The 19,345-nt window shown below is 36.9% G+C and overlaps 1 protein-coding gene across 1 annotated transcript in view; it reads right to left on the bottom strand.

The window, feature by feature from the left end:
• The window catches only part of LOC148956296 (delta(3,5)-Delta(2,4)-dienoyl-CoA isomerase, mitochondrial), a 57,775-nt gene extending 52,102 nt beyond the window's left edge, over positions 1 to 5,673 (bottom strand). The window contains exon 1 of the mRNA XM_089102942.1: positions 5,512 to 5,673. Within this exon, the coding sequence (XP_088959068.1) occupies positions 5,512 to 5,663 (152 nt within the window). The 5' untranslated portion in view covers positions 5,664 to 5,673. The remainder of the gene's footprint in view (positions 1 to 5,511) is intronic.
• Between the last annotated feature and the right edge of the window lie 13,672 nt (positions 5,674 to 19,345).

Genomic DNA, 19,345 nt, shown 5'->3' with positions numbered 1-19,345 from the left:
GTTTTAAGTTCTAATATTCCTTCTTACATTTCAGTTGAAAAAACTTGTTTTTTTTTATTTAATTTCTGATCGTTTTTTAAATAATGCTTGGAAATTCGGCGCCCCCCTTCATAGAAATGTCCCTTACCCCAAAGAAACATCCTCCACGGAAATATTCTCCAGATTAACCCCCTCGTCTAGCCCCCCCCCCTCCAGAAAAAATCCTTCCTGAAAATGGTTGTATACTTCCCAATAACCAACAAATAATGCTGGCAAGTCTGGCGCCCCCTTCATGGCAATTTCCCTTCCCCCATGAAAACTTCCTTCATGAACAGATCCTCCAACATAACCCCCGACCCACCCATCCCTCCCACTAACAGAAAAAAAAACAACTGAAAATTTATGTATAAATCCCAAAAAACCAAACAAAAATTTAAAAATTGGTAAAATTAATAAAATTTAGCCCTCCCACTGGGAACATCGGGCGATTAAGTCATCCTAAAAGACATATTTATCATATTTTCGACCATGCTGAACAAAATGGCTATCTCAAAATTTTGATCGGGTGACTTTGGGAAAAAAATAAGCCTGGGAGGGGGCCTAGTTGCCCTCCATTTTTTTTGGTCACTTAAAAAGGGCACTAGAACTTTTAATTTCCGTTCCAATGAGCCCTCCTAAGATATTCTAGGGCCACTGGGTCAATACGATCACCCCTGGGGAAAAAAAACAAAAAAAAACAACAAAAAAACACGCTTCCGTGATCTTTCTTCTTGCAAAAAATGCAAAAGTCCACATTTTTGTAGATAGGAGCTAGAAACGTCTAGAGTAGGGTTCTCTGATACGCTGAATATGATGGTGTTAGTTTCATTAAGGTTCTATAGTTTTCAGGGGGTCTTTCCCCTCTTTTTTGAAAATCCTCAAAATTTTCTCAGGCGCCTAAATATTGATGGGTAGCATTAAACTTGATGAAATGTATATATTTGAAATCAGCATTGAAATCTGATTCTTTTGATATATCTATTGGTATCAAAAACCCGTTTTCTAGAGTTTCGGTTACCATTGAGCCAGGTCGCTCCTTACTTACAGTTCGTTACCACAAACTGTTTGATCAAATTCTTATTTGGAGTTCCTTTACCTCACCATTGTTTGCTGTTTCATCATATTCCAGCACAAAGTGAGATTTCTGGGTGTATTTGACTAGAATTTTTCAAAAGTTTGGATAACTAGGCTCCATCAACAAGTACTGTATGTCATTTTTCTAGCAATCAAAAAGAAGCCTTCTGGTAAAGCATCAGGGAATATTGTTCAGAACACCTTGGCAAGGAAGGCATCAGCATAGAGAGTGGTGTTGTTTTTTATTCCATTCACCATATTGTTGATATTAAGAAGGAATATATTAGAACCCATAAGAGTGCCTTGGGGGACTCTGCTTACATTATCACATGCTCTGGAGAAAACCTTCTTACCATTGGCTGAGTATTCACCCCTGCTGAGTCTGACCTGTCAGAAAGTCCATGACCCAATTGACCCTGTCAGTGCTACCATAACCTTTAATCTGAGTGTTGAGGCACCTTGTTGAAGGCTTTAGATCCAATAAAATCAGATCCATAAATTTTGACTTGATATCAAAGTATCCTTTCTTATGTTTTCTCTTAAAGGTAACTGTTGTATAACAAAATAAACAGAAACTTTTAAAACTAAATTCTCTTGAATAGGATGTCAGAAGATATCCATCTTGAATGATTTTCCCTAGCTCTGGCCATCTTTTTCACTTCAATAATTTTTCAAAGTCTTTCTTGTTTGTGCAATATCTGCAGCAATCAATATGTACTCAAATTCCTACATCAACTTGAAGATTCTTTCCTCACTCTCAACTTAATGCACTTGTATTCAAAATACATTTTGACCAAAGATGTGTATTATGCTGCAGAGCTATGCTTTAGCAATACACTGGACAGGCTGCAGATACTATGTAAAAAAAAGCCAACTTAAGAAATGTAAATAATTATGTTATCAGCAAGGCTGTATTCAGGGGGAAGGGGTAGGGGGTTTGAACCTACACTCCCTAATTTTTTTTTGCCCTGCTTGTAAAAACACAACAAAATGGTTATGAAAAAATTCTTAACATAATTTTGTGGCCTACTTAAGATGAATTTTCAAAAATATCCTTTTTGGCCAACAGTCTAGGACTAAACAGAAAGCAGGTTGTCCTTGTCTGGGGTAGGAGGATATCATAAAGAAAGATTTAAAGGAAATGGAAACTTCCTGGGAGGGTGTAAAGAGGGAGGCTTTGAATATATTTGGATGAAGGAGGAACCTGCATAGCTGTGTTGGCCTCAGGCAGCTTGGTCCTGCAGTGAGTAGTAAGTAGTAGTATCTAAAATCTCCAATCAAGCCAAATATTACCTTAAATGATTACATATTTGTTGATTTTGTTTTTCTAATCTGGCTTTATTTTGTATCTTATATCTAGTCTGTCCTATAAAATAGCCAAATATTTAGGCTAATATGAACTACCAATCTGCAGTTTCTTATATACTCCAGTGCTACAGTGCAGTGTTGTTCCTAGCCAATTTTTTTTTGTGTGGGGGGGGGGGCTAGAGATTTTACTGACTGGCTGGTCATTTTTACTGACTGTTTTTGTCAGAAATTGGCATAATTTCCATTTCAAATACAATATGTAATATCACTGCACAAGTCAGTAAAACCACTGCATTTACAACCAAGATTAAGATTTTGGTAAATATCATGTCACTATTTTAATGCTGTTTATTCAACTGAATGGAAAATTGTGGCACCATCCATAAAATTATGGCAGGACTCTGTAAAACTGCCACATTTACCAACCAAGTTCAAAATTTCTGTAGATGATATGTTTTCTTGTAATCTTTATTGAACTGAACAAAGAATTTTAGCAGTATCAGACAAATTGCAGTGCTTTGTGCCATGCTTTTACCAACTTATTTTTTTACCAAGTGACCAAAAACATTGGGGGGGGGGCATCCCCCTATGTTACAGCCCTGCTATAGTGAGGCAGCAGTGGAGGAGGGACTTGACTGGAATAGAGCTGTGAAAACATTTATTATTTTTAATATAGGTGATAAATCCTATAGCTTGTTACTATAGTCTAGCCCTCTTCTTTAGTTCAGGGTATTCAATATACAAGACTGGTGACATAGCTTAGTTTTTGGTAGATTCTAGTTTAGCAACTTTCCGTGATTTAGGATAAGGGTCAGGTCAGGAAAAAAACTTTTAGTAATGAATCCATGGCCAAAAATATACTCTGGTAATGTATTGTCAAGCTTCCATGTTAACCCTTACCTGATTTCTAAGTCTTAGAAATTTGGGCATAAGCCTAGGAGCCCAGCTGGATATAAGGAAACATGTTAAGAAAAGAATTCTTACTTCATAATAGGATAAACAGAATAATGATAGTTATCACATTTTGCAGGGGGAAAACCTTTATCTTCACTTCTTTCCTTGTTTTTCCTATATTTTTTTTTAACAAGAAAATCATGAATTTCTTAGATCCTATATATTAGAAAAATATATAAAACTCCCACCCTCCTCCCCATCCAATTTTAAGCCATATAAATGGTTTCATGTGTTTTTAGATCTTTGAACCCTCATAAATTCAGATTGAGCATAGGCCTACCTAGTTGTGAAGCTGAATTTTTTTTTGTACTTGATTTCTGCAGAAGTATTTTTAAAGGTCATCAAAAGTCACTACCCTTGGTAAAATTCTACTTTAGCTACTTTCGGCTATCTTGGAATGGAGTTAGGTTAGGAAAATGAAACTTTTAGGGATGGGTCTACAGGCTAAAGTATGTCCCAGGTAGGTATTTTGAAGTACCTACCTCTACTCCTTCTCTCTCTAGAGGGTTCTGATCCTTGATGACCTTTAACAATCTGTTTGTTATAAACGTGAAACCATACAAAATAGATGTTCTGCTTAAATGAAGTACAACAAAATTATTTTCAGCTTCACAATTTTGCTCAATCACAATTTGAAAAAAAAGATACATTTTTACCAAATCATATTATTGACTCATGAATAAAGTAAAAATACCACTTTGATGCCTTTTTTATGCTCTTTCCAAATATAATAATCATTTTTGTTGGAAATGAATTTTACCCCCACCAATGTTTATACCAATTCAGGGTATATATTTGCACATACGGGGGGGGGGGCAAATTTTATTTCCAATGTAAATGAGAGGTAAGATTAAACTGTCCCCCACCCCCCTAATGTGCAAATATATACCCTGAATTGGTATATATTGAGGTAGGGGCTGAAATCCATTTCTGACAAAAATCATTATTATATTCATAAAGAGCATAAAAAAGGCATCACGTGGTATATTCACATTATTTGTGAGTCAATAATATGATTTGGTAAAAATTTACAAAAAACAAAAACCTTGACATGGCTCAAAATTCTACTCAAATAACTGAAATTGCATTTTCAGAAGTAAAGCCAGAGAAAAAGAAACTGATAACTGAAAATCAAAGTAAAATGTTGTTTTGTCAAAATTTCAGTCATGCAAGTGCATTTCAGGGCCCTCTAAATGAAGAAGGAGAGGAGGTAGGTACTTCAAAATCCCTTCCCAGGACATACTTTACACTGTAGACCCATCCCTGAAAGCTTCATTTTCCTACCATAACTCTTTTCCATGATAGCTGAAAGTAGCAAAAGTAGAATTTTAACCTACCCTCTAGTGGAAGAAGGAGTGGAGATATTTCCCTGATCTAACCCCTTTCCATGATAGGCTACCCAAAAATAGAATTTTACCGCTTTCTTATAAATAGATTTGGTAAAATTCTACTTTAGCTACTTTTGACTATCTTGGAAAGGGGTTAGGTTAAGAAAATGAAACTTTCAGGGATGGGTCTACAGGTGAAAGTATGTCCCGGGAAGATATTTTGAAGTACCCACCTCCACTCCTTCTCCCTCTAGAGGGTCCTGACCTTTGATGACCTTTAAAAAATATGGGAGTTATAGAAGTGAAACCTAGCAAAGTAGATCTTCTGCTTAAATGAAGTACAACAAAATTGTTTTCAGCTTCACAACTTTGCTCAATCCCAATTTATAAGGTTTTAAAGATATGCAAATACATTTCCTAAATTTTGGAAATAAACTGTTTATATGTCTTAAAATTCTGCTCAAATAACTGAACTTGGATTTTCAGAGCTAAAGCCAGAGACATAGAAACTGATAACTGAAAATTAATGTAAAATGTTGTTTTGTAAAAATTTCAATGGGTATAGACCTGTCATGTAGGCACATTTCAGGACCCTCTAGAGGGAGAAGGAGTGGAGGTGAGCACTTCAAAATACCTTCCCGGGACATACTTTAGCCCATAGACCCATCCCTGAAAGTCTCATTTTCCTAACCTAACCCCTTCCCAAGATAGCCAAAAGTAGCTAAAGTAGAATTTTACCTTCATTTTTTGTGGCCTAGAACTTAAAATTAATTGTTGTGTGGTAAATCGAATAGGCCTAGTTTATCATGTAATGGAGTAGGCCTGCTACCTCCAAAAAGTTTGATTCATGCTGTTTAATTGCTCTGGCCGATTGAGGTGAACATGAGCAACAAAAGGTGAAGGATGTTCAACAAGAAGTGTTTCGAATATCAGGTTCGTCATGCTAGTGAAAAGCCTCTTGGTTGACAAAATTCGAAGCATGACTTTTACTTTCAAATGGTTCAGTCCAGCACTGCCGAAAATATAAATCTATAGACAAATCATTAAATAAAGGGCTGAACCGATTTCAGCAAGGGTATACTCCAAGTCTGGATATTATAATTAATGATGCTAAGAGGCGGGGCTTAGTGACGGTTTTCAGTGATTAATCATCATTAATTACAATTAATTTACGATAATCATTAAATATGATTAATTGCGCCCTCAAACTTTTATTGACTATCATGAAATACAGCGGGAATTGGTATCAATTAATTGGTCAGAGCTTATTACCTCTGATATCAACACGTCATGGTTGAAGGTCAAGGAAACTCTCCTGTCAACAGAAAAGAAGCACTCCCGTGTTATTTATCGAAGACAACCAAAAACACTTTCGTTTCTCACAAAGGATACAAAGATGACTATCAATAGGAAAGCCAGAGCTTGGAAAAGGTACAAAAAGAAAAAAACACAGGAAAATTGGCTAAGGTATGCGAAAGCTCGGAATCTCGTCTCAGACTCAGTTAGGAAACTGAAGTCTGAATATAAGGAGAAGCTTGCCATTGATATCAAGGCAAACCTCAAATCCTTCTGGAGGCATGTTTCTGCTAAAAGTCCTAACCGTCACACCATTCCTGACCTCAAACATAGCGGGGTAACGCACTCGTCGCCGATAAATAAAGCTAATTTACTAAATGTCCAGTTTGCCTCCGCTTTCACCACCCGGTCTTGTCCAACCATCCCTGCAGCACCATCACATTCTGTATCTGCCCCAATGCCTAGCCTGTTAGTTACTGTAGAAATGGTCTTATCTAGCCTTGATAAACTCGATGTTAACAAGTCCAAAGGACCTGACGGGTTACATCCAAGGCTTCTTCAAGAGTGTAGAATTGTCCTTGCTTCTCCTCTGTGCAGACTCTTCCAGCTGTCCCAAGAAAACGGAGAGCTACCTACAGATTGGAAAACGTCATATGTCAAGCCAATCCACAAAAAAGGCCCCAAGGATTGTGCTGAAAATTACCGTCCCATCAGCATCACTTCTGTGGTTGTAAAGGAGCTCGAGGGATTTGTAAATAGAGCTCTCATTGAGCACTTTGAAACTAACAACATACTAACTCCTTCTCAACATGGCTTCAGATCTGGTAGATCCGTGGACACTAACCGAATACAGACATACGAGTATGTACCATCACTGCTGGATCGAAGATTTCCTGTTGATATGGTGCTCCTGGACCTCTCAAAAGCTTTCGACAGGGTACGTCATGAATTCCTGATCACCAAACTGAAGGCAGCAGCTGTTGATGGTGTTACTGTGCAGTGGATACAGAGTTTCCTATCAGAAAGAACACAAGCCGTCAGGGTCTATGATTCTCAAGGTGTTCCTCATTTATCGTCATCCATAACTGTGTTAAGTGGCGTCCCCCAGGGGACCATCCTTGGAACGAGTCTCTTCAATTTTTATATTAATGATGCACCAAACCTTCTCTCGAACCTCCTCACACTTTATGCTGATGACTTAAAACTTGTTGGCAAAGCTGCTATACCATCTGATCTCCAATCTATACAAACGGACCTTGATATTCTTGGAAGCTGGGCTGATATATGGCTCCTCTCCTTTAATGCTGAAAAATGTCATGTCATTCATTTTGGCAAACATAATCCACATCAGCAGTACCATCTCCAAGGTAACCCCCACTCTGCAGTTACTGAAGAAAGAGATCTTGGAGTCATTGTTGATCATCGGCTGAGTTTCAGTACTCATGAAAAATCTGTATCTTCTTCTGCCTTCCAATCCCTTGGACTTATTAAAAAAACTATCTCTAGCCTGCGTCCTAAAGTATTTATGAAGCTCTACAAGGCACTGGTTTGTCCACGCCTTGAGATTGGAATGTCCCTGGCGTCCCCCTATTTTAAGAAGGACAGGGAAATGCTAGAAAAAGTACAGAGAAGAGCAACTAAGATGGTTGATGGCCTCAACCAAGTGCCATACGAAGAGCGTTTGCGTCATCTGAAGCTCCCTACTCTCACATACCGGAGGAAGCGAGGCGACATGATTCTAACCCACAAAGTCATTTCAAAAATACTCTTCCTGGTTTCCTTGCTCCCCCAGAATGCCTTGTGACAAGAAGACATTCAATGAAAATTTTCAAGAAGCCCTCTTCTATCCGAGAGAGAAGCCATTTCTTCAGCCAACGAATAACCAACTTGTGGAATCAGCTCTCTGAAGATACGGTGTCTGCAGACTCGACGATTGCCTTCAAGCGAAGACTTGACGAAGATTGGCAACAGCAGGAGTTCCTCTACAACTGGGAAGCTGCTGAGTCTACAACCCGAATGTAGCAAGTGAATCACGACAAAAAAAACACCATTAGATGTCATCACGGAGCATTACAAGGATGGAAAATCCTTAAATTCGCTCCAAGCTGCGATTTAAGGTAATTTAAGTTAATTTTATGCCTAAAGTTCAAAAGCCCTAGTACATTCCTTGTCTAGAACGTAATTAATGATGATTAATCACCGAAAAACCGTCACTGAGTCCCGCCTCTTAGCATCCTTAATTATAATCAGTCGACATGGAATATACCCTTGCTGAAATCAGTTCCCGAAACCAGCTACGTGTGCCTAACCCTTAAAAGCTTAGTGACGGTTTTCGGGGATTAATCATCATTAATTATGATTAATTTACGATAATCATTAAATACGATTATTTACATGCCTAAAGCTCAAAAGCCTTAGTACATTCCTAGTCTAAACCGTAATTAATGATGATTGATCACCGAAAAACCGTCACTGAGCCCCGCCTCTTAGTATCATTAATTAGAATCACTCGACGTGGAATACACCCTTGCTGAAATCGGTTCCCGAAATCAGATACGTGTGCCTAGCCCTTAAGTGAAAAAGTAACTAAAGAGCTAGGCACACATAGCTGATTTCGGGAACCGATATTAGCAAGGGTGTATTCTACGTCAACCGATTATAATCAATAATGCTAAGAGGCCGGGCTTAATGACGTTTTTCGGTGATTAATGCATCAATATTTACGATTAATTTACGATAATCATTAAATACGAATAATTACATTCCTAAAGCTCTAGTACATTCCTTGTCTAGAACGTAATTAATGATGATGAATCACCGAAAACCGTCACAAAGCCCCGCCTCTTAGTATCATTAATTAGAATCACTTGACGTGGAATACACCCTTGTTGAAATCAGCTCCCGAAATGAGCTGCGTGTGCCCAACCCTTAAGGGCTAGCCCTTTAAAAGCCTTTCTTCATTATGGATTTTGCAAGCAATAACGGCTCATAATGGCATAGTTTACTTATTCTGCCTACGCACTTGTCTTCATTATGTCGTCCAGTTAAGGACAAACATTTCAAAAGTTCTAAGTATTGAAATTAGGTCAATATTTGATTCTCATTTGGCTTGTGGTTTCACTCGTTTTCAATTATTTAAGTTTCTCCCAACCTGATTCTTGGTATCATTCTAGTATATTACCTGAGAAAACATGCTGTAAATCCCAAAACTAGACCCCAAAGCCACGCCGAAAGGTCGGTGGTTCACCACCGAAAAAAAACGGTGGCGCACCGCTGAGCTTGCATCAGTGCGCTGACGCCACCGCTGATTCTATCGGCGGTGGCGTCACTAATCCGCCGCCGTGTTTTTTTGATTTTTTCTTCTCTTTTTTGCTTATCGATATTGACCTACGGGCTTCAACCGTCATCCCGGCTAATCTGTTTCTTAAAGATAAATACTGTCACCTTGGGCTCCCCATGTATATCGGTTCGCAGGAAGGAGAAGAAGAAATTTTTCTTGAAACAAAAATTCTACCTTCCACTTAAGAATTCTGTTTATTTTTCTTTCTGATTTTTCGGATGAAAAGAAGTAGGTAACAGAGCATTAGGTAATCCAGGATGTTAACATAGGCAGGGCATTTTTTTTTTTTGCATACCTGGGCAATTCGTATCGAAGGAGTTGTCGTAGAAACTTCAATAAGGGCTAATTCGATTGGAAATTGGAATAGCTGGTGCCCTTTTTATAAGTCGACAGTGATTGGAAGGAAGCTATCACCCCTACCACGCCCAACATTTCCAAAAAAAACATCCAATCAAAATTTTAAAATAGCCATTTTGTTCAGAGTAACTGATTTCCAGAGGGAAAATATTTTTTGTGGAGGATACTCCCCTACAACTCTTAGGGCAAGGGTCTTAAGTTATGCCCTAGGGGTGTATAACAACGATGTTGGCACAATTTACTATTTATTATTTTTTTCCTTTAGATCGGGACACTTCGTATCGAAGAAGTTGTCGTAGAAACTTTGAAAAGGGCTCATTCAATTGGAAATTGGAGCGGCTTGTGCCCTTTTTAATAGTCGAAAGTGATTGGAAGGCAACTAACACTCCTTCTACGCCCACTATTTCCAAAAACACATCGAATCAAAATTTTGAGATAACCATTTTGTTTAACGTAGTTCAAAGTTCTGGAAATTAGGTATTAGAGGATGACAACCACCCTCACAGCCCATAGGGTAAGGGTTGTAATTTATGCCCCTAGGGTATATAAGGTGTTTATAGAAAGCGTTGTCGTAGAAACTCAAAAAGGGATCATTCGATTGGAAATCGAAAGGCCTAGTGCCCTTTTTAATAATCGAAAATGATTGGAAGGCTCAACATTTTTATAGTAAAGATTGATTTGGGTATAATGTATCATTTTTTTTTGCTTTTGTTGTTGTTTAGACCAAGGCACTTCGTGTCGAAGGAGTTGTCATAGGAAATTCGAAAAGGGCTCATTCGACTGAAAATAGAAAGGGCTGATGTCCTTTTTAATAGTTGCAAGTGATTGGAGGGAAACTAATTCCCCTCTCACGCCCACCCTCCCATTTGCCTTTATGTTTAAAAAGTAAATGTTGTCTTAAGGTTAAATCAAAATGCACTGTGTTAATGCTAATTCCCAATAAGGCATTTCAGCAGCATCCCAAAAACGACTGAGACTGAGTTCAAACTTTCAGGGCTACTTCTGCTCTTAAAATTTAACCAAATGAAAATAGCATAAGTGTATCCAAGCTATCAAAGAAACTAAACAGATTTTCTTGCAAATGGTATCAGGTTTTCCATTTCAGGTCAACTAGAGGAAGTATGAAACTGAATTAAACACTACTATTTGTGTCCAGATTTTTAAAAGGGTCTAGGTTGTTAAAAATTGCTGAAATTTTTTTTTCCAGCATACAAATAGCAGGCCAAACTATGAATTCTTGACAAAACGAAAAGATTTAAAGTATTATTTTCTTTTTCCCTGAAAAGACTATGTCAGTATGAAACGAACAGAAATTAATTAAAAAAAACTGTTTCCACAAAATAAGTTTTTTCAAAGAAAAGTAAAGAACTCCATTAAACAAAAAATGAGCAAAAATAAAATCAAATAACCTACCAAGCATGAAACTATCACAAATTAGCATCGATAAATAAATGAAACCCAAAACGAACAGAAATTACAATAAATAACCAAGTCAAACTCAAAACGAGCAGAAATTAACATAAGTTGGGCGCAAAACCCCTATGCCTTCCCAAGGCCAAAACATAATTTACACTTTACTGAGAAAAATACAAATGTGTCTGCATTGCAGTTTATTATACATATACTGATATTTAGTAATCAAAATGTTAATATTATTTGATTTATTTAAGTTATAAAAGCAAAAACATTTATATTTTTTCAGTAAAGTGTAAATTATGTTCTGGCCTTGGGATGGCATAGTGGTTTTGAGCCCAATTTATGTTAATTTCTGCTCGTTTTGAGTTTGAATCGGTTATTTATTGTAATTTCTGATCGTTTTGGGTTTCATTTATTTATCGATGGTGATTTGTGGTAGTTTCCCACTTGGTAGATTGTTTGATTTTATTTTTGCTTATTTTTTGTTTAATGGAGTTTTTTACTTTTCTTTGAAAAATTTATATTGTGGAAAAAGTTTTTTTAATTAATCTGGAAAAGAGCTAGAGATAGTATAGAAATATATCTATAGAAATGAATTACTTTTTTTGCACAGAGAGCAGAGCACACTGAAGTTGAAGTAGCCTTAAACTTTGACTTGAAACTTCATAATTTGACCACTTCTTTCAGAAAAGAATTTTGGAGGGTTATTCCATGTTGACAAGAAAAGAGGGTAAAGGTGCAGTTTAGTTCCCCCTGCAATGTAGGGTGCAGATGCCCCATAGCAAAGGTGCAGGTTAGTTCTCCCTTATAAAAACAACTTATTTCAGCAGATACAAAGAAGAAGCCCATTTGCGGCATTCTGTGGGACCTCAAGGTTCAATGCTAATATCAGCTCCCACGAGTGGCAGTTTACGCTGTACCGCTGTTCTAGTTCTAGAAGTTCTAGCTGTACCGGCCAGAAGTTCCCCAGCTAAACGGATTTTTAGCACGGCCGGACTGATAGTGATTGCAAAAAGATCACTGGCTCCAGGCAGGGTGAACCAACTCACTTTTGTTACATCAATTGTAACTGAAGTAATGTAACCGCTGACTTAAAATTGTTGGTGTTGTTAAGCCATGGTATCTGACTTATATACAGTGTTTTTTCGATGTTGTTATTTGTTTTTTCATTTCCTTTTCGTATGTATTTGATGAACAGGAGGTGTTTGAACTTCAAACTTTGAAAGTTACACACACATTGGCCCAAATCATTAACAAGAAGAAAATGACTAAACACGCGATTTTATAGGAACAATGTAATGTTAAACATAAGCACAACATAGGTTTCCGTGGGTCTAGTGGCTAAAAATGAGAATTCTACTTGGTCTTATCGACGGTGAACATGAACAATTTCCGCACGGCCCAAAAAATTCTTGTTTTGTCATATTGTTCTTGTATGTTTTTATTCAACCATTTAAAAATCGCTACTAAAACCAAGCCGAGGTTGAACGTGCTTGGTGAAGTGGAATTTTATTATTATTTTTAATCAGAAAAATTCGGCGCGCCTGGCGGCGGGCCACCGCCGATACTAAATCACTCATTCGCCGCCGTCATGTCGGCGTGGCGTGGCTTCGGGGACCAACCAAAACAACTGATTGGAGGGTGACTCAACCCCTTTTTATGCCCAACATTTCCCCAACCATATTCAGCCAAATTTCTGAGAAGGACATTTTCTTCTACATAGTTGAAAGGCCCAGAAATTATGTCTGAGGATTGCTAAATTGTGTCTTGAAATTATGCCCTTGGGGTGTGCTACAGGCTCATATGGTATACTTGTTGCAATTGGGAAAAATCAACATATCACAGCAAATTGAAACTTCAGATAGCATCCTAAACAAGATCCAAGTTCCATATCATCCTCTGCAAAAGTCTTCCATTAAAGACATTAATGAGGTTAGATTAACTCTTGATATCTACTATGCAGAAATATGCCATGCACTTTTGTGTGCTGAAAAATGTCAGTTCCTCTTAAAAAATCTATATAAGGTTTATATTGAAAGGGGATCATTGGTAATCAAAAGTTCTAGTGCCCTTCTTAAGATTCAGAGGGATCAGACAGTAGATAATTCCCCCAACACATTTCATATTTCCTGAAATGCACATGATAGGAATTTTGAAATGGTCATTCCTGGTTTTAGAAGCTTTAAAAAAGCCTCATTTGATTGAAAATGGAAAGAGCTAGTGCCTTTTTTAGCGGTCATTTGATTGTATGATAACAACCTCCCCCACACCTGTCAATTCTGACAAATTTTGAGTAATTTCATTCAGCATAGTTAAAAGGTCTGGAAATAATGTCTTTGAGAATGATAACCCCTCCCCTAGTTCTCAGCACAAGGGTAGTAAGTTATACCCCAAGGGCATATAAGGTTTTTATGGAAATAATAGTAAAAACTCTGGAATGGGCTAATTTGATAGGCAATCAGATGTTCTAGTGCCCTTTTTATGAGTCAAAGTGATTGGGGACAGCCCCCCCCCCCTGTGTTGTATGTTGACCAAATACATCATATAGAAATTTCAAGATAGCCATTTGTTCAAAAATAGTCAAAGATCATAAAATAAGGCCTATGGGGTTGACAAAATCTCAGTGTCTGGGGGTAAGGATTGTAAGTTATGCCCAAGGGCAAATCAAGTTTTTATGGGAGGGACGGTAGATGAACTTTTGGAAGAGGCTAATTTGGTTGGAAATGTCTAGTTCCAGTTCCTTTTTATGACTCAAATATAATGAAGTGTAACTAGCCCTCCTCCTTCCTTGCCTCCTCTTTTCCTAAAACAAATTCAATCAAAATTATGATATTGTTACCAATAATGTTATTTTGTTACCAGTCAATAAAATAAAAGTTCAAAATAGGGATAAAATCCTTTTAAATAGACAGTGTATAATAAATTTCACAAAAAATACCAGATATTTCGGTCACATATACAGTGACCGTCAGCAGTAGTAAAGCATAAACTTTTATTTTATCGTCATGGAAAAGCAGTGTGGTCTCCAAAATTATCTTTGTTACCAGTATTCTAAAAATCACAAAACAATGCCTTTAGGGGGTTGTAAGGGCAAGGGTTGTAAGTTATGCCCTATTACATATAAGATTTTTCTGGAAAGGGTGGTTGTATAAGCTTTGGATTGAATAGAGCTCATTTGAGTGGAAGTCAAAAGTTTTAGTGCCTTTTTTATGAGTCAATAATGAATCGAGGGCAATAAGTCCCTCTCTCCAAGCCTATCATTCCCCGAAACCTATCCAATCACAATTTTAATAGATCTATTTATTTCAGTCTTGTTGAGAGGCCCAGTAATTATGTTTTAGGGGATGTCAATATCCCAACAGTCTTCAGGACAAGAGTTGTTTGCTAAATACTTTGTCCATTCTTTACACATAGTATGTGATCTAGACTTTTCATTGGGGATAAGATTAAAAAGGTAGTATTTGCATGTTACCAATACTAGGCTGCTACAACTACCATCAACACTACTACCGGACTACTCCATTTAGTATTTAGGGGAAAATTGAACTAAATTGAAAGATGCTATGTGCATGAAAATTGTAAAAATAGCATTACTCAAGAATCGATTTGGGTATTAAATTGGAACTTCTAGAGAATGCTGAGAGGGAAGATCATCATAGGCAGTGATAGTGCTGCCTAAGCAAAGAATAATCTGGGCACAATGTACTGTTTATCTCTCCAAAAGGCAATACATGTACACTACTTCTTGTACTACTTTTACTGCTACATCTACTACTAATAATACTACTTCTATTGCAATTTAAATTTGTTCAAGCTCAAAATTTGCACATGTTAAAGATTAACTATTTTTCTCAATTTATTAAACTCAGACCAGAAAACCACCCTCTGGGCAAGAAAGGTGGGGGAATTCTGTTCTTTGTCCGTAATGATTTATACCCAAGTGAAATCCCAATTCCGTGTCTTACTCCATTTGATGAAGTTATGTGGGTGTGTGTTCGACCTAAAGTCTTGCAGCGTCCTTTTGATTTAATTGTCATGTGTTGTTTTTATTAGTCCCCTAATCAGAGATCCGCTGACAAAATAAATTTTATCGAAAAATTACATATAAGACTTGATTGTACATGTAACGCTTTTAATTTAAAACAGGTCGTTAATGTCCCTACTACAAAAGGCAATGCTAATCTTGATTTAATTTGCGCTAATCTTTCGAAGTTTTACAAACCCGTCTCCACTCTGCCCCCTCTATGGGATAGTTACCACTTTAGCCATTTCCTATCTCCGCTGGCTAAAGTTAAACAGTCGTTTTCTATAACTGAAACCACTTATAGACCTCTCACTGACTCAGAACTTTTCAATTTTGGCTCCTGGATTACTACTGAAAATTGGTCCACCGTGTATCAAACAATGACGTTGACTACTTGGCTTTGTCCCTCCAAAATTTATTGAGGAGGAATTATGAATTCCACTTCTCTGAGAAAAAAAAATTTAAAACGTGTTCCACAGATAAGCCTTATGTTACTGAGTCTTTTAAAAAACTCATAAGAAAAAAATCAATTTTTTCAAAGCCGGTCGTATTACTGAGGCTAATAGTCTAAGGAGGTTCTTAAAGAAAAAATTGAGAAAAGCAGCTTCTAATTATTATAATAGTAAAGTCAAAGATCTATATTGTAACAAACCTAAGCAATGGTACAAAAAATTAAAGAAATATGCGGAAAAAGTCGTTCCTAAATTGATTTTCATCTCCCTGAACCCCCTAATAAGACTGCCAACGATTTAAACTTGTACCTCGCTTTGATCGTGCAAAGTCTCCCTCCTTTCACTGGCTCACGTCCAACTATTCCTCCCAATACTTCCTTCCCCCTTATTTCTCCCTCTGATTTTATAAATAAAATTCTTAAGCTTAGAAAATCAAGTATTTGTCTCTTGGACATCCCAATTGACTTAAATAAAGCCTTTTCGGACAAAATTGCTGAGCCTTTATCAAATATTTTCAACCACATCACAAAATCTGGTAAATTCCCAAGTTGCTGGAAACAACGTTTTATAACACATGTCCCTAAAAAATGCACCAGTCTGACTTTCACCAACATCCGCCCCATTACACTCACTTCTGTTTTTTCCAAACCTTATGAAGGTTTAAACGTTAAAATTTGTCCGCGTATTGACACCCGGCACTTTGGTAACTTAAAGAAAACTTCCACCACCCATTACCTTGGGCACTTATTGCATACCATCGTAAGTAACCTTGATAAACCAAATGTTTGGCTGAACCTTGTCTTAGTTGATTTCCAAAAAGCTTTTGACCTGGGTGACCACACCACCCTAATTCGTCCACAACTGGTTAACTTTAAACTTGATCCTCTGTTAATAAATATTGTTATATCGTTTCTTTCAAATAGATCTCAAGTTGTTAAATACAAAAATGTTTTCTCTGACCACCTCCCTATATATTGTGGAATTCCTCAAGGAACCTTATTGGGACCACTTTTATTTCTAGTCATGATTAACGATATTGGTAAGGACTTCCCCCAAAGGTGGAAATACGTGGATGACTTGTCGATACTCGAAATATGTCACAGAAATATTAAAAGTGACCCCCTTAAAATTCTAACCCACATTTCGGATGAAGCTAAGAACCTAAATATGAAAGTAAATTCCACTAAATCAAATATAATGACGATAAATTTTTTGAAATCTACTCCCGCCTTCCTTGACCCTATCCCCCCAGATATGTCTGTGTCTTCCTTTAAATTACTTGGGGTTACAATTTCCTCTAATTTAAAGTGGGGTATTCACGTGAAAGATATTGTTCGCCGAGCTAATGCGTTCATGTCTCTCCTTAAGCTCTTGAATAAATTTAACGTCCCCCATCCCATTCTTCAAGAATTTATACTTCCTTTGTCCGCCCGCATCTTGAGTATGCTTGTCCAGTTTGGCATCCTGGCATCTCCCGTGATGAATCATATAAAATTGAATCTATTCAAAAAAGAGCCCTAAGAATAATTTTTAAAGAAACTTTGGTACCATATTCACTCCTTTTAAAAAAGGCCAAGCTGGAAACTCTTGCGCACAGGAGAGGAACACTGTGTCTCCGTTTTGAAAAAAATGCAATAATAAACCCTCGCACGGAAAACATTTTCCCCAAAAGACACTCCCCATCCAGACACCGCCTGCCTCGTACTATTTCTGAACCCGTCCCTATCTTGTCCTCCATCCGTTGTTTATATGAAAAAAACTGTGTCTCCTTCATTAATAATCAACTAAACCACTAGTTTTTGTTTGCACTGGTGATACCCATGCTTGTGTTCCTCTCTTTTAAACCTTTACTCTCTTTTAAACCTTTTTAACACTACTTTTATCTCATTTTTTTTGGTTTTGTTTTAGTTTGTGCCTTTTTAACTTTCTTACATTTGACACTTTTTGTTTTTTAGACTAATTAATGGCTTTGCCTTTCGGATATTGTTGTTTTTGGCATTGTTTAGCCAGTTTTTTAGTTGTTGTGCTATTTCTGTTTTTTTTTCATTTTATGGCCCCGAAATGCGAATTCGGCCCTTCGGGGCTTGTGACAGTCATTTTTTGAAATAAATATCTTATCTTATCAAATTCTTGTAAGGTAAAGAGCATTGAGATGAAAACTAAAGAAGTATATGAACATAGAGGTGATTAAAATGAAATATCAGCAACATCATAGCAATGACAAATTGTATTAAGTTGAAACTTCCAGGACTAGATGAGAGGGATGCTCTACTGATCAAGGGCACTATGGTATTATTACTACTGCTATTAGTACTGCTGTTATTCAATACTATTACTGTGGTTCCTATTAGACTACAACTATACTTAAGAGTATGAAGGTAAAATTTTCTAGGATTTTGAGCAGGAAAGGTGAACTGAATCACAAGACAACCTCTGCATGCAGGTTGTTAAAAGGATGTGAGACAATACCTTAAAAACAGTTTGGTGGCTTTAGTTGAAAGTAGCAGATGTTGAACCAACTAGCAGATGTTGATGTCGAGGGATGTTGAACCAATCAAAAGAAAATATTTGAATCCTAATGCTACTACTTCTATCACTACTACTGCCACTAAAGCTTTTGCTACAACAGTTAATTCTACTGCTACTTCTATCACTACTGCTATTAAAACTAATGATATTAAGGTAAAAAAATTGGGATATATAGAAACAATATGGAAATAATTCAAAATACACTATGCCCACACATGTTGTCAAGCTGATGCATCAGAAATGCTTCAGGAATGATTGATGCTATTAATTTGAAATTTTCAGTGTGTTGAAGGGAAATCATGTAAGAAATATTGTTTGTATTAGGATAAAAAAAAAAAATTGAAAAAGTTTCCCCCATATACAAATAACAGCCCAAATTATGGGTTCTTCTAAAAAAAAATGCAATATTTGTTTCCATGAAAAAGACTATTAATAAAAACCAGCAGAAATTAACTTTAAAAACTTTTCACAGTTAGCGATAAGGGAAGAATTAAAGAAAGATGAGCAGAACATTTTGAGAATTTGCTAAGCCAAGATAGAGTTGCAGAACTAGATATAGAGGGAAATGAAAAAGTTTGTGATGTCTTGGATGAGAAGGAAGATTTGTTTTGTGAGGAGGAATTAGCGACAGTACTAGAAGGATTAAAAAATAATAAGGCTCCAGGTGCTGATAGGGTGTTAAATGAGTTTCTTAAATATGGTGGCTCTGAGGTTAGAAATAAGTTACTGAAGTTTATGAATACGGTTTTGAAATAGAGGAAGTACCTAAAGATTTTAGGAAAACCTTAATTAAGCCACTTTATAAAAAAGGGGATAAAAGTGAGTGTGGTAATTATCGAGGCATTAGTATGGTCTCTGTAGGCAGTAAATTAATTAGTAATATGATACTTTTTAGACTGAGAGATGCCACAGACAAAGTTTTAAGAGAAGAAAAGAGCGGTTTTAGAAAGGGTAGGCTAGAGGATGTGTCGACCAAATTTTCACTCTTAGGTCAATAATTGAAAGGTGCCTGAGTTATCAAACACCTTTGGTCCTCATTTTTATAGATTATGAGCAAGGGTTCGATTCTGTTGATAGAAGAGCTTTAGTAAAGGTTTTATCCTTGTATAATATAACAGACAAATACATTAAAGTGATTAGTGTTATGTACGAGAATAACACTGCTGCGGTTAAGGTAGGAAATGAGGTTAGCAGCTGGTTTTGAATTAAATTAGGAGTTAAGCAGGGTTATGTTCTGTCCCCCTTTATA

Source organism: Artemia sp. Qi Xiang Cuo, chromosome 1 (genome assembly GCF_049724085.1).
Source record: "Artemia sp. Qi Xiang Cuo chromosome 1, ASM4972408v1, whole genome shotgun sequence".
NCBI classification, from domain to species: Eukaryota; Metazoa; Arthropoda; class Branchiopoda; order Anostraca; family Artemiidae; genus Artemia; species Artemia sp. Qi Xiang Cuo.
This window is presented reverse-complemented; position numbering and strand designations above follow the sequence as displayed.